The sequence below is a fragment of the Haemaphysalis longicornis genome, unplaced genomic scaffold (genome assembly GCF_048455015.1).
Source record: "Haemaphysalis longicornis isolate Haplotype H1 unplaced genomic scaffold, Haemaphysalis longicornis Haplotype H1 scaffold_9, whole genome shotgun sequence".
Classification (NCBI taxonomy): Eukaryota; Metazoa; Arthropoda; class Arachnida; order Ixodida; family Ixodidae; genus Haemaphysalis; species Haemaphysalis longicornis.
The window spans coordinates 98,898,049-98,920,758 of NW_027526460.1; the positions used below are offsets into that span (position 1 = coordinate 98,898,049).

General features: G+C 45.5%; 1 protein-coding gene across 1 annotated transcript in view; it reads right to left on the minus strand.

Annotated features, from left to right (window-relative positions):
- Positions 1 to 1,750: 1,750 nt before the first annotated feature.
- The window catches only part of LOC144153815 (uncharacterized), a 309,530-nt gene continuing 288,570 nt past the window's right edge, over positions 1,751 to 22,710 (minus strand). Inside the window, exons 18-20 of the mRNA XM_077685544.1 lie at positions 17,607 to 17,834; positions 13,609 to 13,835; positions 1,751 to 3,705 (exon numbers count right to left, since the gene is read on the minus strand). Coding sequence (XP_077541670.1) covers positions 3,541 to 3,705; positions 13,609 to 13,835; positions 17,607 to 17,834 — 620 coding nt within the window. The 3' untranslated portion in view covers positions 1,751 to 3,540. The remainder of the gene's footprint in view (positions 3,706 to 13,608; positions 13,836 to 17,606; positions 17,835 to 22,710) is intronic.

The following is a 22,710-nucleotide window of genomic DNA, read 5'->3' on the forward strand; positions in this document are numbered from 1 at the left end:
CCAGCCAATCTTCAGAGTTGGGCGTGTGCATTCCTGCGTCTGCGTTCGTTTGAAATAATATTCATTTTCCAGGGCTGCAGATTGACTACATGCCTTGCTTCGTCCACAGCAGTAGCGTACTCCTCACGGCATCTCCTTTCAATTTGCGGGGCATGCGACTGCGTGATTATCCAGGCAGGTTTTAAACCGGAAAGCCCTGGAGCCGAAAGAATGCTGCTCCGCGCTTACTATGTATAGAACACCAACTATAAATAGCAACAGTATAAACAAATCTTGATAGAGATATCTGAAGGCTCACTTGGCTTCACGAGGGCTGTCTAGGCACATACCAAGACGTTTACACATCGTGTATACTGACGCGAAAGTTCCTCAATTGTAAGCCCAGTTATGATATGTTAAACTGCTGTCAGTACGAGCCTCGAATCTTTCATCATCCTATCGACATCATCAGGTCGTAAAGCACGGAATAGTGAACCGGTGTTTTTCAAATGACTTGAATACCTCGTGCTAACATGACGTCCATGAAAGCTTTTTTCGGAAACGCCCCCCACAAGCAACTAGCTGGATTCCCCGAGTGTAATTTGACGCCAGTTTCGAATGGTAGCGTGTTCACTGTGATCCCTCTGCTTTTATTTCCCTGTTCTACCTATGTAATATCATCTTAAGGAATAAAAATAGCAGGACCTCTGAATTTTTAGACCATGGCGACAACGCTCAAGGCTGGGTCTTTTCTTTGTTTACGGTCTTCCTGTGGCTGGTTCATAAGTAACTTGGAAACTTCTGTTTTTTTGGCAAAGTAATTCAGGAAGATAAGAATGTAGAACACAAAACTCATCACTGCAAGTTTCGATATAAGGAAAGTGGAATTTTATACGCACCTAATAAGTTATCGTGTTTTGACATATTTTTGTTGTAAACATTTACACGTTTTTTTTTTAATTTAAAGTAAGTGTGAAATTAACCACTAGATAATGGGCCGCGCTTCGTTGTTGCTTCTCGTGTCTTGCACTCTTGACGTTGCAGTGTTAGTGAGTGACCTGCCAGTTGAGTGGTTAGGCGATAATTTGGACGAAATGAAAGGGCCATAGTAAAGGGACTATTGTTTATTTTAATCCGGGTACAAACAATGCTTTATTCATTGATAAATTAAACAATTCGTGCCAAAAGATCAATTCTCCTGCTTAATCGCTGTTTTGTGACGGTAAGGAATGACGTACTCACGGAAGGTATAAGAAAAGAATGTCTGTCTTGACTAGAGCGGCAGCGGACGGCGAAGCGTTTTTATTTGTCTTGTTAACCGTCCGCTACCGGGATGTCAACCCAATACAGCTCATTATCTCTGTCCGCACTCGCGTTGTGTTTGACCGGATTTTCACGCGTCTATTTTTGTTTCGGTTGATATAAACACACTGGGTACGCTTGTCGAACAGGGTCACGTAAGAAAATGTTTCTTATGCCAATTAGCCAGTGCGGTGTGGGAAAGCGCAAACGCGCCGGTCCGCTATCCGGCTATAACCAGCCTAATGCGCGCAGTACACAATGCTGCTTCTATGTTTACGTGTTCACTCGTAACTTCCACTGCTTACTCCATGATTCTCACTGCCATAAAAAGAATTTGCGCTATATTTGAGTGCGAATGGCTCGTTGTACAAACCTAAAATTCCTGCCTAATTTGGTTTGGATTGTTTTTGGCTTCAGCCAGTCGCAACGAGGTGCCCATTATACATCATAAGTTTAGTGCGGAAAAGTGGCTATGGTGTCGCATGTCCATTCTCTGTTTTCCTATTTATTAAGCCTATTGGAGTGGAATTAGCGTTAAAATTGGTTATTATAACGATTTCTAACGATTGGATAAAATAACGATTGATTATTATAACGTTAAAATTGTGTTATTATAACGAGGCAATGTTTCGAATAACCAAGTTTGCCCTTTGTCTTCACTGCCACTTTAAAGAATTCCAAAATTGAGAATATATAATGGAAATCCCCTCTGGTACAGCGTGGCTATTACCCGTACTACACGGTCGTTTAAAAGGCCTTCGGAAGGCAGTTGAACCGATTGTCTATCGAGCACCCCATTGTAAATAAATAGGTAGCAGTTGTGGGGTAGAGCCCAATTGTCAATTGAAAGTTACCGTGTAGCACAGGCGTAATTCAGGCTCTCTTGTTCATCCCTTGTGTAAGTGTTTTAACGGTATCGGTTCATTCAAAATCAATGTGTACGGCTCACAGTATTTTGATACCGTAAAGATCTAACATATTTTGGGGGATTTCTTTGGAGCTATTAATATTTAGCTGCGCTTCAGAAAATTTCAAACAACATAAACAAATAAAATTGGCTAGTGTGACTGCTCCATTCTTCAATATATCACCCGAATGCAATCTTTAATACATTTTTTGGCGGTTTTAAGGTGCTCACCCGTCGTTACTTTCTTGGCTACTTTGGTTGTTGGGTGTTACTTTAACCGAATACAAAGAACCGTCTTCCCGAGGAGCCTTTTTCTTATCTTAAGGTGAGGAGCGAAACTACTTTCGTAAAGGCTCTGAAAATCAGCCTACAAACATGTCAGGTCAAGGAATTGGCGGAGGCGCATCAAAGAAAGGGTAATTTATTTAAGTTCACGTGTCATAACGTGTAAGATCAAATAACAAAAATTTATAAAAGAAATGTTCATCAGTTATCTGATGAACCAAGTCATTAACAGTCAACGTCGTGCCACAATCACAAACACAAATGTATTCTGAAAGACGTTGCACAAGAGCCATGTCCCTTGCAATGTAAGTCCGATCACAGTCGACGCCGCTGAGCCATAAGCCTTCTTTCTCCAGACGTCCGTAGCACCATCACACTGGAGCCATCTTGGAAGGAAAGTCAGCATAGAGCACACTCACTTGAAAATGGTGGTACATACACCTTTCTCGCTTCTAACACTGTTGCCATGGGCACGCAACATCACAGCACCTCCGGGCACCGAAGCTTCACCACAAACTTTTCCACGATTCGCAATCAACCTAATGCACCTGGCACACGCATAAATATAGGGCTCGGTAGTCTGCGCTTAAACTTGAGTCCCCCAACTTTTCAATTTAATATGGAGACGCCGTTGCAGGGACCGCAAGAAACCAGCCACGACGGAGTCGAAAGTGTTCTTACAGCGCTTGCTCTCCTATTTTATGACGACGCATAACCTGTCAGTATTTTCTTCCAGTTCTGGCCGTCAAAAGGTCGTCACTCCCGTTTGCGGCGTGATCTGAAAAAGGTCAATGTGATTATGCCGTGACGCTACTTTTCATCGCCGACTCCGATGATACCGTCAATCTTCACAGAAGCACCTAAAAGCATTATCGAAGATGAAATCAGGGGCTTTGCTAAAGGTTTTCCGGGTGGACTGCCTTCCTCCGTTTTCCGCAGGGGTCAGGCTGTGGCCGCGGAGAACCGTTCTTGAGTCCTGCGGTAATTAGGAAACCGTCCGTATTCACCAACGTTTTGTTTCGCAAATTATTGCGTGAACAGAATGAGATGTCTTTCGGTGTGCCCATTCAGACAAAATCTTCTTTCTTGGAGTGATTTCGAGAATTTCGCTGCCACTGGGCCCTAACCACAATGCACGTCTGTTGAGGTTGAGTGCCATTAACCTTAGTCGTAGCATTCTGTCCATCTTGAACATTCGGGAAGGGCATCATCTTCATCTGGTTGCACGGGGGCTGTGGCAATGCAAGAAGGAAGACAAAAACACACAAGGCTGTTTTAGTCAACACATTTTACGCACCTGGTCAACAAACACATTCAAGGAGCCTGGGATTCTTGACGTTGTGAACTGCAAAGATTATCCACGAAGGCAATGCACAACGACCGCAGTGCCACCATTATCCCTTATGCTCGCATGTAGTTGTTAAAAACCTTGCTGCATATTGACTCTATGCATACTGATTCTATGGGCTATGTTCAGACTACCGACGAAAAAGCCATATCCTGACCTATGGTCGTAAAAAAATGGCATGGCACGCAATTTCGTTGGTTGAGACGTGAAATGACGTAATTCTTTAAAGTTAATACGACAGTTGCAGCAACAGTAAAAACCAGGCCTAACGTATATTTTTAAGTGCGGTGCGTTACATGTTTTTAGGAAAGCGAAGCTGAAAAAAATTGGTTTGATTACGTTTTGAACATACTTTGGATAAGATTAGATTGTGTTAATATACTAGCGCTAATATTCGACCTTTTAGTCTGCGCTTTATATCTTACAAAAGGAACTGATGAATCCACAACACAATAAATGTTCTGGAATATACTGAAGTCCATACAGTTCTGCTGCGTGTGCTGGAGCAAAAGAGCGCATAATAAACTCAACCAGATCTTACTCGCAGTAAATAGTGAAAACTAATTCACAATCTAAAGTTCGAGTAACATTCGTTTTTTGCAGAATGAAGCAAAATACCTGAAATGCCCTTTTTAGAATTTGCCTGCTCGTTACGATTACGGGAATAGGAAGCCCTAAATGAAGTTATTCCGCGCTGAACACCACTCACGTGGTACGTAAGTGCTCTTAATATTCCCAAGCGCGCAATCGCGAACTATTCCAGCCAGATAGCTTGTTTGGAAGAGCCGTGAACTCCTGTTGTGTGCAGTGCTCTTTGTGCGGTGTTACACTTGAGCATTCTTTTTAAAGAACATGCAGCCTGTCGTCCGTCCGTCCGTCCGTCCGTCCGTCCGTCTGTCTGTCTGTCTGTCTGTCTGTCTGTCTGTCTGTCTGTCTGTCTGTCTGTCTGTCTGTCTGTCTGTCTGTCCGTACGTCTGTCCATCCGTCCGTTCGCTCGTTCGTCACACAGTAAATAGTGAAAAATAATTCAGAATCTGAAGTGCGGGTAGCATTCGTTTTTTGCAAAAAGAAGCAAAATACCCGAAATGCCCTTTTTAGAATTTGCCTGCTTATTACGATTAAGAGAATAGGAAGCCCTAAATGAAGTGATTCCGCGCTGAACATGACTCAGGTGGTACGTAAGTGACCTTAATATTCCCAAGTGTGTTTGGAAGAGCCGTCAACGCCTGTTGTGTGCAGTGCTCTTTGTGCGGTGTTAAAATTGAGCATTCTTTTTAAAGAACATGCAGTCTGTCATCTGTCTGTCTGTCTGTCTGTCTGTCTGTCTGTCTGTCTGTCTGTCTGTCTGTCTGTCTGTCTGTCCGTCCGTCCGTCCGTCCGTCCGTTCGTTCGTTCGTCACTTAATCGAGCCGAAAAAGTAATTGGTTGGTGCGCTCGGTGGTGGTATAATGGCGGAGGGGCAAATTTGCGGTCATTTTTACGAACAATGTTGAATGGACGCACGCATGGGTCGTCATTACAGGCACGTGTGGGTCGTCCAGCAGGTGGATAGGCCAGCTAATACCCACACAGCGGAGGGGTGGGCTCGAAGCAGCAAACTACGAGAACACAATTAGTATTGACCCAAACCGAACTACCTGTAGGGCGACCCGTGGATTTTCGTTGGGAAATTGACCGGCAAGTCGCGACCAAGACATTAATAGAGTCCTGTCTGGTGACCCGTCATTTACGTAGGAAAGGGTTGTGTTTGTGTCATGAATGGTTGGTTTCCTGCAGACGTTTTGGGTCCAATGAGACGGGAGGAGGGGAAGGATCTTAGAGAAAAAGGCACAAGAAGAAAAAAAGGGGGAATATTAAGAGGGATCAGAAGTGGAGTACAAGTGTACTGACGGGGAGGACGGCCTAAAATGATGGGTGGTACCGTGAACGGGTGGTAGAAACGCTGTTGGCTTTGAATGCCATTTGGAGAGAAGAAACTGTGCACGCAGCCAGTTTTTGCGGAGTTCAAGTTTGTCATTCCGGGGCGGTTTAAAATCGCTGATATGAGAGGATTTTTATGTAAAATTATCCAAAAACACTGATGCGGGATGCTGAATGGCGCATAAGTCGCTACCATTAGTTTCGCCTAGGTGCTGCAGGAAATACCCCTTTTCTTCAGTAAGCACTGATCGTAGTGGAATAGAGGATTCTGTTTCACGCCAAAGGTTTAATCATTTGTTTCTGTTTTTACTGCTGCGTAATCCTCATTCTGCTTTCACCGTACTACGTGGGTTGCATTCTCGCATAGCTTTATTCCTTAAAACATTTTCCTCTATCAAATCCACTACATTTACCCCGCCTTCCCAACTCAATTTATGCAAAAACAATGTGCAGTTCCCCTTTATTGCTCGCAAGCTGGCAGTGGAAACAAGCTTCCTGTGAGGCAAGCTTGTTCCCAAGCTTATCAAGCAAGCGAATACAGAAACAATGCCAAACCAAATCACCCATTAGCATCATCCCCACGTCGGAAAATCTGTAAAAATATTTTCAAAACTTCTTCGAAATTGCTAAGGAGTGATGTTGATCTTGTTTATACAGTTTTATTACTCGCAAAGTTACGACAACTTGCTGAGAAAAGTATTGAGCGTACGGAAGGCGTTTTTCCGCATTTTAAATTAAATTTATCGCCTAATTTAGGGTAAACATTGGGGTTACGAGGGGGGCTACCAGGTGACTGTTCAGCTGTTCAGCTTAAAAACGCGTGTAACACCTTTAACATAGTGGCAATCATCTCGCGGTGGTGCAAGACTCAGCTCACCAGTGCGGAAATTTCTGCGTATTGTAACTACACTTAGGTTGCTTAATTTAATCCGTAGTCCTCTACAGACCAATTGGCATAGTCCAGCTGTAGTTTCTGCACGCCAAGCGTCAATTTCTACTTGAACCATGACAGTAAAATTAGTTTTGATCCTGAGCCCTTGATGACACGGAAAAATTGCATGCGCATTCGGCGTCCTACACCCTCGTATATGTCCCTCCAGCCAATTCGTTTATAAAGGTAACCACCGCGTACTTTACCACGCGTTTTTTTTTTCAGTTCGTTCTGTGTCATCACCAACAAAATTATATACAGTCAAAACCCGATCTTACCAATGTCCCGATCTATTGAACAAAATCGGATTCCCCTGAGTTGCCTGTGCGGCTCAATGCTTTTGTGAAGTCAAGCTAACGAGATAAATTCATTTCCATGTCGGATTTAACGAAGTATTTAGAGTTACGCGAGCTCTCAATACAAGCAAGAAGAAATCCCGCTCAGTTCCTGCGAACAGCTTCGTCGGCTTAACTAGGCGGCGGCAGGTCTGAGCTTATACGATTAACTGAGCGCCTACGCGGATACAGACACCGACAAGACGGAGTTTTTGAACCATGAATAAATAGTACAGTTAGTGTCCCGTGCACCGGAAGTGTCAGGGGATGCTGACGACCCAGCAATTTCTAAAGCTCCTGTGCCGCTCCAGGCCACCTGATGGGCGCTATTGGCTTGCTCAGCTGGTTTAGAGGGGCTCACGAAGGAAACGAGGACGCGTCAACCGCTCTTGCGTGCTGCGAAACGTCTGTCCGTCCAATGCTAACGAAGCTCCCGCTGGCCACAATCACAGGCTTTATTTGCAGGAAAACTAATTCGTTTCTCCCACAACACCAACGTTTTATCCTAATTACGTTCATCGTTAACTTTTAGCGCATTGCTAAATTATCCTCAGGCGAGCACCGCGGCCGGCGAAATGTCACCGCGTAATGGTAGCCGCTGGGATACGCCTCACTTTAAAGGGACACTGAAGTGATATGTAAACATTGCGGGATTACTATCGCAAATTGTAGTCCGGAGTCCCCAGGCCATGTTTCGACCACCCTGGGCGCGTTTACGCGATTTTATTTAGTAGAAAAATTAATTCGAAAATGCTGTCCTCCTCTCTTTACGCTCGCCCATTTTCTGCGGCGTTTTCGTGTGACGTCAGGAGGGGATAAGCTGGCAATTGGTTGCGCTACTGCACGGCTCCCCGGCCTTCAGACAGAGTCAGTCGGCCCAGCGTTTCGTCCGCCGGCCGCCGACGGGTGGTCGCAATTCGTTCGCTCAGTTGAAACGAAGCCAGGACACGTTTGTGAATGGAAGAATGTGCCTTTCTTTACTTGGTTAGTTTGTACACTGTATCTAGCTCCAAGTCAAGGTCGCTTCACGCAAGCGCTGCACAAGCGCACATGCGACGCTTCGCTGACTGGTATGCCAGTAGGAAAATATAAGGCCTCTTGAAGGCGAGAGAAGAGTCAGCGAAGTCAATATAGGTACTAAGGAAATAAAATCAACTGATATTTTTACCGTATAGCGTAAAACTAGGGTGCGGTAAGCACTTTTTTGCGCTGGGCGAACAAGCACAGCGGTCAGCAGCACGACTACGCATGTGCGAACGCTTTTCCGTCTACGAAATGCAATTGCTAGACGTGAGCTATTTTGAAACTCGGGCGACGCTTACCACACGAGCGCAATACAACAAATAGTCACCTAAGCTGCTTGAAATGCCAAAACTAAATAAAAGTGTAAACTGGTTGTACAATATATACCCTATATTAGCAAGGTCAGCGGAGCCCGCCACGTGGCCGAGTGGTCTGGGTTGCTGGGTATGTCCCCGCAAGTATTTTGCAAGCCACGACTTCGAATCTCCGCGGGTACGTGCTTTTTTTTTTTTTGTAAGTTAACTTTTTCGTTGTCCGCCGATGTTTTCTTATTGAGTTCACCTTTTTTTGCGCCGCAACGTTCATGGCTCCACGAACTAGTTCACAAAACGCGCGCAGGCTGGCACTGGCGCGCTAGCGAGTTCTCGTTGGCGTGCTGTTGCCATAAGCACCGACTGCTTGCAGGCAGTGGGCACAGGCCAGAATGAACAGACCCTTGGCCTGGTGCGAACACGCTTTTTACGACACAGGCATGAGGGAGGCAAGCTCCAAATATGGGGGAAAAGCGCATGACATTTGGGCGGCTGCAGGTACGCGCAGGGCGTTCATGCACTGCGTAGGTTTCGGCTAGTGAATGCTACGATTCCAATCCGTCCTAGGAGGCTTATCTTTATGCATTTTTACAGCTGACAACATGGCAGAAGCGCGGTACGATGATTACTGAGTTATTGAGAATGCCCATCCAACAACGCCAACGGTTGTGTTTTACAGAACCGAAACCGAAACCGAAACTTGTTTGGTTGCTCACCTTGGGCATCGTCCAATCACAGTGCCCGCTCCTCCTAACGTCACAGCTTTAGTTGGTGCGGCCCACTGATCTCCACTTAGTTGCTGGATGGCGCTTCGCCACTGTCGCGACCGGGCGCGCGCACGGCCACCGGAAGTTCAACGGCTCGTCCCGGAAGTCGGGCGTCTGCTATGCTTTTCAATCGCTGATAAGCGTCCCCATTGGCGGATTTTGGCATTTTGTTCTCACTTTATTGCATTTTGGCTATACACATTGCGTTCAGATCGCAACATATGCTATACCGAAATATGCGACGTTAATATGAAGCAGAATTAATTTGCAAAGAAGTACGAAAATGTCACTTGGGTCTTGGTTTGAGAGACGACGCAGCTCTAACGGGATTTATGCTAGAAATTTATGCTAGGGATTTATGCTAGAAAGAAAACAACGTGGGCACGGCGACAGGCTGTAGCCGAGTTCGTGCGCCCGTTCTGTCAAAACAGTTGTCAGTAAAGTGGTCACTGCAGAGCCTGCTGCCTGGGGATGGAGAGCTAGTTACACGGGCACAGTTAACCACGGTTAAGCAAACCGCGGTTAGACAAAACCGCAGTTTGCTGCGTTACACGACAGAGGAAACTGCGGTTACGTCGCTAACCATGGTTAGTGTAAACTGAGCTTGGCACCTCAGTTCGGTCACGCTAACCGCACTTTCTGCAGCCGCAGTGCTCAAAATCGCACAATTCAGTTCGGACGCAAGTGGCGGCGCATCAGCGGAGGCGAAAAAAAAATAATCACCTGGCGTTCGGAAGAGACAAAGGTTCTCAAATAGCGGGCGCCCAAAAGCTGTCCCCAAGACGCGCTTACGTTCTTTGCATCGCTCTCGCAATCACCGCGACTGCCCGTCAGCAGCGGCTCGTTTCCCGATCCGCCCAATCAACTACGACAAACGCCGTGCTAAATTTGTTAATTCCGCGCGTCGTCCGCCAAAAATGAATACAGCAGGCAATCTTGAAGCGTTTTCAGTACACGGAAACGATCGGCGCGTGCGTCGGCCGTGCCTGTAAACACGCCGGCGCGCCTGCCCGCACGGCACTGCTTGCGGCCCGAACCATCCCAGACCACGGCAGCAACAGCTTATCGCATCGCCGCTCTTCGAAATCAATCTGATCGCGGAAAAGAACTTCCGCATTCGAGAAAATGGATGTTAGTGCAGTGGAAAATTGTGCTATAGATTGTAATTCGCAGTTGTAGAGATAGCGGTGGTCAAATATCTACCGCGATGCTAAAATGAAAGTTCCCAACACCGAACAGACCTAAGCAAACCAAGCCGGTTGCGAGCTGTTGGGGAAGCCCCTCTTCTCGCCGCGCACGAGTGTGTTGCGTTTGTGTCAGAAGCGAATGCTTTAACGATATTTCTTTTTGTCTACACTGCTTCTCTTTTTTTTATCGTGAAGTTAAAAGTGTGGTAATTTATTTTTGGTGCGCTCATAATCAAGTGACTGCGGTTACCAAACTTGCAATTTCGCGTGCAACATCCAAAACCGCAGTTTGCGATAACCGCGGTTAAAGTTTAGTAACCGCGGTTAAACTTAACTGCGGTTACTTTCGCCGTGTAACTATAGGTATAAGTTTGCCACGCAACGCCGGTATAAATCCGGCTTAGAGCGAGGGAATCTGCGTAACAAGAGCGCCAGCTTAAAAACGACACTGATATGACATTTGCGTTTCGCTGCGTATCACGCACGTCGTTCAGAATATTGTAACACTTCCAAGTAGAACGTCTTCCCAGACGACTTCTCTGGTCTGCTTGTGCAGTTGACGGCGCAACAAGCAGGCATTTTTGGCGGAATGCGTGCGAAACCAGCCCATGCGTAGCATGCGCTATGCTGGAACGGCCCGACTTCCGGGACAAGCGCTCGAACTTCCGGCGGCCGTGCGCCGGAGAGCTCGAAGCGCCATCCAGCAACTCTGGTGGAGATCAGTGGTGCGGCCGCCGCAAACCGCGCATGGTAGTTTTTCTTCTTTCGCGCTTTGTAAAATAATTACCGATTTGTCAACCGAATAAACGATGAAAAGTGTGCTAATTTGAGCCAGTCTACGCAGTGCAAGCAAAAACGCGAGCTTGACAAATTCACTTCAGTGTCCCTTTATGGCTCAAATTAGCACACTTTTCATCGTTTATCCGGTTAACAAATCGGTAAATCATTTACAAAGCGCGAAAGAAGAAAAACTACCATGCGCGGTTTGCGGCGGCCGCACCAACTAAGGCTGTGACGTTGGGAGGAGGGGGCACCGTGATTGGACGATGTTCAAGGTTAGCAATCAAACAAGTTTCGTTTTCGGTTTCGGTTCTGTAAAACACAACCAATGGCGTTGTTGGATGGGCATCTCTTTATCGCCCCCTTTCTCCTCTCTAATCTTCATATCCCCCTCCTCCCCCTCCCCACCACACTGGGTTGTATGCAGGTGAGCCCCCAGTTGGGCTCAATAATATCCCCAGTGCACTTCCTTTTCCTTTTCACCCGAACCACCTAAGAAGAAAAGGCATTCTCAATATCTCAGTAATCATCGTACCGCGCTTCTGCCATGTTGTCGGCTGTAAAATGCATAAGATTAGCCTCCCAGGACGGCTTGGAATCGTAGCATTCACTAGCCGAGGCCTACGTAGTGCATGAACGCCCTCCGCGTCCCCGCAGACGCTAAAATGCCATGCGCTTTTACCCTATATTTGGAGCTTGCCTCACTCATGCCTGTATCGTAAAAAGCGTGTTCGCAACAGGCCAAGGGTCTGTTGATTCTGGCCTGTGCCCACTGCCCGCAAGCAGTCGGTGCTTACGGCAACAGCACGTCAACGAGAAGTCGCTAGCACGCCAGTGCCATCCTGCGCGCGTTCTGTGAACTAGTTCGTGGAGCAATGAACGTTGCGAGCCAAAAAAAGGTGAACTCAGTATAGAAAACATCGGCGGAAAACGAAAAAGTTAACTTGTAAAAAAAAGAAGTACGCATCCACGGGGATTCGAACTTGTGACTTGCAAAACACTTGCGCTGACATACCTAGCGCTCCAAACCACTCGGCCACAGACGAGCACGGCCAGTCATGGAAATATAAGCTATATAATGTATAACCAGTTTACACTTTTATTTATTTTTAGCATTCCAAGCAGCTTAGGTGACTATTTGTCGTATAGCGCCCGTGCAGTAAGAGTCCCCCAAACTTCCACAATATCTCACGTCTAGCAATTGCATTTCTTGGACTTAAAAGCGTTCGCAGATGTGCGGCCGTGCTGCTGACCGCTGTGCTTGTTCACTCAGCGCAAAAAAAGTGCTTCCTCCTCCCTAGTTTTGCGCTGTACAGTAAAAGTTTCAGTTGATTTTAATTTCGTAGTACCAATATTGACTTCTTTGACTCTTCTCCCGCCTAAAAGTGGCGTTAGATTTTCCTACTAGCGTAAAGTCAGCGAAGCGTCGCATGTGCACTTGTGCAGCGCTTGTGTGAGGCGACCTTGACTCGACTTGGAGCTAGATACAGTGTATAAACTAACAAAGTAAAGAAAGGCACATTCTTTCATTCACAAACGTGTGGTGGCTTAGTTTCAATTGAGCGAGCCAATTGCGACGACCCGTCGGCGGCCGGCGATTTAAACGCTGTGCCGACTGACTCGATCGGAAGGTCGGCGAACCGTGCAGTAGCGCAGCCAATTGCGAGATCGGCCCCTCCCGACGTCACACGAAAACGCCACAGAAAATGGGCGAGCGTAAAGGGAGGAGGACAGCATTTTCGAATTAATTTTTCTAATAAATTAAATCGCGTAAACGCGCCCAGAGTGGTCGAAACGTGGCCTGGCGACTCCGGACTACAATTTGCGCTAGTAATCCCGCAATGTTTACATATCCCTTCAGTGTCCCTTTAAACATCGAATTTGTGGAATCAAATGCTTGTAAAATGAGTCCCGATTTTACGAAGTTCTCGATTTAACGAAATAATTCGCGGTTCGCGGTGACTTATTTACATCGGGTTTTACTAGTTTGTTCGGAAATCAACGGCATATAGTACGACCAAAGGTATTTAAAGGTATTTACAGGGTTTATTCACTGTACTCGACTGAATAAATACTTTTTTGTTTCATGTTCGCACGGTGCAAAGCCTAAATTCGAAGGTGTCGGCATTTGCAATGCCGACGCTTTCTGCACTTGCGTGCACGTGTGCTCCGGTGTACGGCGATCTCCTACCAACACCACAGAAAAGGTAGGCGTCGGACGTATGCGACTTTTAAGAGCAAGATTTAGTCACCGATGCTACCCGCCGCGGTGGCTCAGTGGCTAAGGCGCTGTGCTGCTGAGCACGAGGACGCGGGTTCGATTCCCGGCCGCGGCAGCCGGTTTTCTGATGGAGGCGAAAATCAAACACGCCCGCGTGTACGAGATTTCCGCGCACGTTAAAGATCCCCATGTGGTCAAAATTAATCCGGAGCCCTCCACTACGGCGCGCCTCATCGCCTGCGTTGCGTCGGCGCGTTAAACCCTACAATCAATCAATCAATCAACCAATCAATCAATCAATCAATTAGTCACCGATGCTTCCTTGCAGCTCCGTCCATTCTGCACCGATGACAGCGACTGGCCTGCCGTCTGTCGCTGGGAAGCGTTGCACTCAGATTGGCGAAGGTTTCCCAGGAAACGGCTCAGCTGCTGCTTGAAGAGACGCGTTGTGAGCGTGTAGAGTACGGGATTAAGTGCAGAGTTGACAGGCAACAGGAACACAGCCACCCACGCGTATAGGGTCTCGTCAATCCTTATTCCTGCGGAAAATTTCAGAGAGAAAAACGTGCGTTACGTACAACTTCCCCATCGCTGATTATTCAAAGTCAGGCATAGCGTTTTCGAGCGCTCATAGAACTCTGACGTTTCCAAGTGGTAATTGACGTAATTTTTTTTCTCAAATAAGAAAACTTATATCTTTTTAAATTAGAAAAAAAATAAGAAAATCTAATGCCTAAGTGAATTCTACACTCATTTTGCCTGTTATCATTGCTGCTGAAAATTGTTGTGTGTGTATTCAGTGAAGGTTTATTGCATTGCGCTTTTTCTAGTTGTTTGCTCAACCTTATCGCGGTTTACGAGGCTAAAAATGTACTCTTACCACTTGCTGCGTTTCTTTCAAATTACTGTTTTACAACGACCCACACCCAAAACCATTCTGAACTGAGGACGTCTTTTGTGTGTGCGTTTATTTAGGTGTATACGGAATGCAAAATAAGCTTTATCTTTAACTTCTTATGACCCAGTCTGGACAACTCCATCAGTTTTCTACTGCGTACCACCTGGACGCTAGCGCTGCTACAACCCGTTGACATGCACGCAGTTTTTAAAATATTGTTACAAACGAGCACATCGTAGCATGGAAAGGTTGGTTGCGAAATTTGAGTGCAAGTTTCTTGGAAACGATGTTCCGTTCCGAGGTAGGTACAAGGCCGACAGTGCCGCCGCGGTGCAGAACGGCAATTAAACGTATTGATGTTCCGCGCCCAACCTCTAAACCGATAAACTATACTAAACCGCTTTTACTTGCGAAAAGAGTGCGCAGACTTGAGCTAAAAGAAGATTGTACCATAAAGAAATCACGGTTTCAGAAAAAGTAGTGGGATTGCTGGTGCTTAAACCCGGGCGTTCGTTCTTAAACCCGCGGCTGTACCACTAGGCTACTAAGGCAGACCCGCAGAGCCCTTTTACAGTTACATAAATGCATAGGAGTGTTGCAAGCGAAGAAATGGACCGTGTTGGGCGCGCACAGAAAATGCGGGGCTTTTACCCACAACGGAACCGAATGTCGCTTCTCGGAAACGCTGAGCTCTTCCGCGGTGAAGGGGAAGACGCGTGAAAGTGCCTGCCTCCATCTTATATAGCACCCACCGTTAAGTGTTCAGAACGAATAACCGTAACGGCGCTCTCCACCTCCTCTATACCCCTATCCCCCAACCAGGATTTATTGCCGCCCCAAGCGCCACGGCGCCACCATTTTATTTTGTAGAAGGCCTGCGGCTGGCATAAAATATGTTTTCGCCAAGGCATTTCTGTTGAAAATAATAGCAGACGCCTACTGTTCGTTCACGAAGATGGGTTGCCTTTGGGAAAACAGCGGCAGCTACAGTGTTGTGAGTTTTCAAAGAGCGCGCGGTACTTAAGGGGCGTAGTTGTTGTGAAAATTGGATAATTACTTTACAGAATAAAAGCATTAATTTCGGGGGGCATTTTGGAAGTTACCGGATAAATTCATGCTAATTTTTAGGAGACAAGTATGTTCGCAAGTATCTTTTCCTGCACAACATCCCAACAGCCATCTTGCTGACGCTGGCTTTGAGGACACACTCGCAAGAACGCTGCTCTACATTAACGGGCTACAAACGTCATAAACTGGGCAACTCGCGCTTGAACCAATAAGAGTTGTTGTTGCAAAAAAATGTGAAAAATTAAAATTGGGGTACACTCATAACTTGAAACGAAACCGGCAAGCAATATTGGCATTACATGACAATTCACGTCAACGTGGTAAGTATTAGTTTTTGTGCTAACGAATGCAAAGCAATAAAATTTATAACAGAAATTATGCAAATCAGACGCAGAGATTACTTCCTTTTTTAGTTCACTGTCCCTTGAGGTCGGGCCACGTTTGTACAAGGCCACAATTCCCCTAGCGAACGCCTTTATCTACGGTAAACTCTAGAATAGCGGTTCGTTTCTTGGGGTCCTCGCATAAGAATATACATAGCTGTCCTCATGGCTACGGAAAATCGCCTATAATGGTTTCCTTACACCCAATTACTTTAGCAACGTGATTTCATGGTATTAGACCACTTTGTGTTTTCATATAAATTCACCCGTGCTTGTTTGCTATGCTCTTTATTAAAGCGGAGCTCTCTCAACTCTTCAGACAGGATTCGAAGGGTCTGCTACGGTTTCTTGGCATCGTGTGCCCCGAATAACGCTTTCTATCCTCCGCTTATCCCATCCACGGGGCCTGTTAAGCGACTTGAGTTTAGGAGGGGAGGGGGGTCGTGGCTAAGTTGCACGAAATAACGCTAGCTTCCTCGCACTCCGCCCGAGAGGTCTACTGGATTAGCGACTACCTGGCTGCGGCGCCTGAGAAACATCACGTTATCTGCTTGAAACTTTATATGTTTCTTTTTATGTCCCGTATTTCTCGATGCATTGTCCATGGCTCACTGTTCTGAATAATCAGCAAGTACGCCAAGGAAAATAATACTAAAGAAGTGCCACACGCCAGTCTGTTTCAACCCAGGTATGCCACGATGAAAGCATCCTGTTACGCCAGCTTCAACCTCTGCGTGGAATCTTCCAATTTTTAGTCAGCTGATCACATTTTTCGGAGTGAAATTTATCAAAGTTGTGGCCATTTTTAAATATGGAAATTGTGCGCTGCATTGAAATCATGCGCTTGCAAATATTTTCATCATGAATGGAACTAGTGCAGACGACACGCGACCCAGTAAAGAGCCCACAGGACAGGCTGTGGTCTAACAACTCAGTTATAGCAGCGCCTTAGCTAATGTGCTCTTCTCTGTGTCCCGTGCCGTCTGCGCTGGTTCCATTCATGATGCATTTCCAACTTGCCCAACTTGCAACTCTTCTGCAAATATTTTGTCTCAGTGTGGTATCCAGGTTGGGAATTCGGGAAGCTCGTTACTCTATTTCTTTCTCGAAGCGACTGAGCTCTCATTGACCGAATGTTTGCAGTGAAGAGGAGGATCTTGTTTATGGTAATGGCTGCAAGATTCTTTCACAGCGGTTGGCCCTAAAATATTGAAGACCCCCTAGATGTTCATAGAAGAATATTATAACGTTGGTTGCATGTTACCTGCTCAGAACTCGGAAAATTTACTTTTAAGCTACGTTGCCCATTTCATCTTCAACCACACGTTACTTTCTATTATGTTGTCTGTTCGCTTGTTAACTTGAACAAGTTTAACATATAGTTAAACGTAGCTAATGGATTTATTTTATTACGTTGAACCTATTTCCGGAGCGTAGTGTGAATAACAACAGCTTTCGGGAAGTAGCAGCGTTATCATGGATTACGAGATAATAATTAAGTAGAAATGCGGCCGTTGCGGCTATAAATAAAACGTGGTGTAACCCCGTATCACCATTGCCACGTACTGCGGTGGTAGCGAATATTGAGGGTGTATACAAGTGAACAGGATATTATTTGCAGGCCATGTGCAGAAGATGAAAGCGCCAAATTGTGTGGTGTTTGGACTACTATCGATACTACGGCGTCTTTTGAAGTAGGGCCCGTTATACAGGGTGCAAATTTCTCTCAAATGTACTGCTTCGACGCCACTCGTGCGGGAAAAAGAGGTCTATTTTCGTTGCTGCGGCAAGTTGCCAAATGCCAAGCGGCCTTCATATGGGACCGTGTAAAACATTTGGCACTTTGCTGCAGCTTGGAAAATATATTTCTTTGACCTGGAAGTAGATCTGCAGTAGTGAATTCGCAGGGGAACTTGCGCCATGTAGAACAGGGTTACAAATCTAAAGGTCAGCGCACACACCGGCTATTGCGACGATCTTGATGATGACAATGGGCATCCAGCACAAAAAGTCGGTGCCCACGATGAAGGCGAAGCGCTTGGCGATGGCGCTGTCTTGAAGCTGCTGCGTAGAGCGTAGGCCCACCTTCGAGCGTGTGATGCTGAAGAACATGGTCGCGTAGGCGTACGCGATGAAGCTAAATGCCACCGTGTTGACTACGCAGAACAAGAACGCCGAGTACTCCCAACCTGGACATAGAGAAAAAGAAAAAAAGACGTCAGGATCAGCCCGAGTCGAGCGAAATCATAAAAAATCGCTCATTTATTCGAATACATTCGAACCTCGTTATAACAAAGTGGTATCGGGACAGTAATTTAGTTCGCTATATCCGATGTTCGTTGTAACAGTAGAACTAAAAATAGGTTGCAATCAAGCGGTAATCTAGATCCCACAAGAATCTTTGATCAAAAACGTATTATTTTAATGTTCGAACCCTCTATAAGCAAGGTGACCCCTACCTTTGTTGTTGTGGCATTCCAAGCTCAATAAACAAGAACATGAAACGCCAAATCACAACAGAACAGTGTTCATTTAAAAAAAGCCAAATTACAACAGAACAGTGTTCATTTAAAAAAAAACAGGCCTGCTTTCCTTTTTTTTTTCAAGAAATCGGGCGAGTTTATCTGGTGCCTATTCATAGCAGTGTGCAGGAAAAATAATCTCCACCGTGTCCTTAAACAAAACGGCCTTACCTAATTTGGCAGTTTTGGACGCCGGGAGTTCTTCCGAGTAGTTTCTCAGCGTACTGGTCAAATATATCTTCGTTATATCCGTTGGTGCGCGTGGCTCTCACGGCTTTTGTTTCGTTATAAAAGAATAAGTCTCATTGAAGTGAAGCGTGGCCAACCAAAGTTCATTGGTCTCCTCGATTTGGCTACACTTTCTGCACCAGTTCAGGCGGTGCAGCACTCGCGCACTCGATATACCAGTGCAGCTTGCACCACCTGCACTTCGGCCCTCGATTTGACGCCGTGCTGCACCAGTTCTTCTACACTTCTGCACTAGCCCCTGTGCGAGTTCTCGTATCGTGCAAGGTGTAGCGTGCGAAAGAACTGGCGCTGCACTTGCACGGCACTTTTGTGAACTAGTGCAGAAAGTGTTGCCGAATCGAGGAGACCACATATTTAGTTCGCTATAGCTGATAATTACCTACAGCAGTGTTCGCTAGAACGAGGTTCAACTGTACTGGAATGAGAGACATAAAGGTGCTAAACTAGTGTCTGAAAATAATTGCCGCATATCTGCTGGTTTGGCTGTAATGTCGTCAAAAGATGACAGCCTTCTGCCATGCCTGCCGAGCAAGTTCCTCTCTTCTCTACGCCTCACACTCCTCACGCTTTCTTTTTCCAGTTTCGGCTCTCCCGCGTTCAACGCGGTGGAGATTGGCTCAAGTGAATTCAATTTTCGCGCGTTCCAATGCTCGGACGCCATCTATTGGAAGCTATCATTACTTGGCATTCCACCACGAGGTGCGGGCTCGGGCCCGAGCTCTTTCTAATATTTTAAGGCGAAATATTTTAAACGCGTATTTTTTATTTGCTGTCAAAAATAAATGATAAATCTACTTTCAAGTGAAAATACAGTGCATGTACCAGTTAGGCAATATGTATTGCGTAATGTATTTTTCATGTTTTTTTTTCTCCACAATTATTAAGGTTGTCAAGCTTTAATTATGGGGTCATATTTTGTGTTTTGGAAATGTCTCGCCGGTCTAACCGCTTTCTTCCAGAATTGTCCTTACTTTCGGCCGGATGCCTTAGTCGAGGGACAGATGAGGAGACAGACGTAAGTACTGACAGACAGGCCAAATGTTTTTTGTTGTTTAAGTAGCACAAGAAACACTATCGTATTTATTATACGACAACAATCACGTGATTCGCTGTAGTTGGTTGGTCTCTTCCCTCCCTTTGCCATAACTTGGGCGCTAACACTGGTTCGCAGCGATATTCGAGATAATTTGCGCATGATAAGCGATTACGTCTTACCAAAAGAACTGGTTGGTGAGAAGAGTGACGAGTTAAAAGGGAATACAGCGGCAGAATATTTTACGCATTAAGAAAATTTTCAGCAAGAATCCTCGCACAATAAGACAACTGCAAGAATTCTCAGAATCGTCTGCTAATACCTAGCGTTATTAGGACGCTTGTCATGAGTGTGACTTCTTCACAGCCAAATTTTCGGGGTTTTTATAAATCCTGTCTAAGCAATTATCTTCATTTACGTTATTATAACGACGCCAGGTGTTACTTGCACAATATCTGCATTTTGGTGAATGAAGGGAGTTACACAGTTCGCAATTTTCTGTATTTTCTGTTTTTGTTGTGTTTTAGTTTGCCAAAATTATGTGCAACCAATTACCTCCGTTTTCGCAGCTATAAAGATTACAGTTAGAACAACCGCGAAATCTACCTTATTGTGTAAATGCGGGGCGTTACACGGTTCCCCATTTTTAGCAATTTTATAATATTTTGCTTATTTTCTAGTTTTCAAAATTTTGTTCGACCGATTGCCTACATTTACGATATTATAACCATTACAGGGGGAACCACCGCGATATCTGCACCTTTGTGGAAATGCGGGGCGTTCTACGATCCTGACTCGTAGGGTACTCGGCGAAGAATGCTATTCATTAAAATGGTGTTTATTAGAGAAATACCGATTATGCTTCAGCGCAATGCGTGACGTATTGTGTGATTTTCCCGCTTTGTTTTGTGCTGGGGCAAGTCTACATACTGTGATTGCATCCAAGGGCTATTGCGTGCATAAATATCGCTGAAAACAACGCGAATGGTCAGAAGTATAAAAAGAAAAAAAGCTCTTTGCCATCTTCACCCTGTGCTGTTTTCTTTTTGCGGGACATTTTCAAAGACGAACGTTGCCCAACTCTCCCCATGTCGACCTTAGTGATCTTAGGAATACCGGCCCGTCATAGCGAGAGCCGCCAATAAGGACTGCCATTGTTTGCGCGGCCCTATCACCATGACAGCGCGCCTGGCCGATTATGCCCAGACAAGGGTGTTTAGTATGCGCAGGTAATACGCACGGAGGGTGCTTTTGGTGTTTTTGCGATGAGAGGCGTCATTATGGTTGGTTATTGCTTTTGTTAGCGCAGCTGCTGACCTGACCTTTCGCCCTTTTTAGGATTGTAGGGTCGCTCACTGGCGGCTGTTCCCGCGACTGTCCGCCCACCTAATACCGTGACAGTCAAACAGCCCACAATATTTCCAGGGGGCGCTCTTCCCTGTGGGCATGCTGAGGCTTGTCGTAGTCCTAAAATAAATTCCGAGCAGTCGACGTAGACTTTAAAAGGTGCACGATGGCGCCTATACGGTTACTCAGCGGTCGCATAAAGTTACTGACAGCGTGTTAGACACTGCAAGACAGCTGGCGGTATCCGTTTGTGAGCGGCATTGGCCAATGCAGTAGAACCCCGCTCGAGTTAACACAGCGCAAACCTTAAAAACAAGATGGTCTGGACGGGTCTTTCTGAACCGGTAAACAACTGGTGGAATTGACTAAGCTGCTGCGCTTTCGTAAAGATTTCAATGTCGAAAGCCGCAACTAGCGTTTTTTTGAGAGGGGTCAAATGGTTAGTGAAGCGTTGGCAGGTAGTTTATGAATAATCAGTTTGCAGGCTATCCCATTTCGACCAGTGGTCAGCTGAAATGTTTAAGCCGACTCTTCTCAGTTTTGAAGCAAAAGTAGCTGGGTGTGGCCGAAGATAAGAGTGATGTTCGTTATAAAGCAGCGATTACGAAGGATGAGCGGGATGAAATATCTATGCTACATTACTGTCGTATGTTCGGAATCTTAGGCAGTGAATAATTCTCTCAATAGCTTTGACGACTGTAAGGTTCATTTTTACGTACCGGTTGCTGGCCACCGCCGACGCGTGCTAGCAATTTCACAAGCGGATCAAATAACAAAACTAATGAAAAATGACTGCTCATTGAAAATATAACGGGTAAATATTTTATCGCAGTCGTCTCCTATTAACACTGAATGCAAGGAGGCAGCAAAATACTTCGTATTAGCCGAACCTGAAATTAAACAAAAAGCACAAGAACAGCATTGTCATTAGTCCATAACATGTCTGCCTTTTTTATTTCGTTCAGAATCGCGAAGTTCACCGACAAGTCCAGCGTACGATACGGGTGACCATGATAGTTCCGAATTATCGCTAAAATCGAAGCCTGACACATTCATACACAAGCTGCTCACACTGCGCTGTGCGCAACTACAACAACCACAACCACAACAACAACATTGGAAGTTTTTTATTCCATATAGATTTCAATTATTCCATATAATGGGATTTAGATTCGAATTATCCAGCAGTTTGTTTCATTGAGCTGCATTCGACATTGCCGGGACAAGCGCATCCATTTTTAAAGAACCGAAAATTTCAAATAGGCGGCTTCGAATTGTCCAGAGTCTGCTATAATTTGTAAATATACATGCAATAATCCGCCCTATATTTTAGTAAGTATCTGAAAGCTAGTTCTTGTTTACGAGACAAGATTTAGCCAACAGCTTTCAAACCAGGGTGGCTTGAGAAAACGTTAGAAACCAGCCATGTTTGGTGGCAAAATCTGATTGATTCCTTACTTTGTAGTTTCCATGTACTTCCGGGGACGCCTAAACCTTTTGTCCTGCGTGGTTTCGCTATTGTCACTGCTACTTGTTTTAAAATGCTTCTAGAAACAGTCGCGGCGTCATCCTACACTCTTGAAACGGAGGTTCACACAAAATTCTTGCAAAGAGGTTCTTGCAAGACGCTCCACTTTGAGAAGCCTTGTATAAACATAAACAACCTGTCAGATTTTGCCAGTGTTCATTGTACTACATCTTTTTTATTGTTCGACGCTTCATGTAGTCAATGGCATGATGAAGCAAAGTTTTATGGGACTAGTTTTTCAATGAAATCACAACAAGTGTCCTCATAACTTGCACTGTCTCTTATGGCGGTTACAAGAAGGAGTACTTTCTTAAGTGGCGCTTCCAATTACCTTAATGCACTTCACCGCTCTTGGTGTCCTATTAGGCGTGTTATCTTATTGTTTT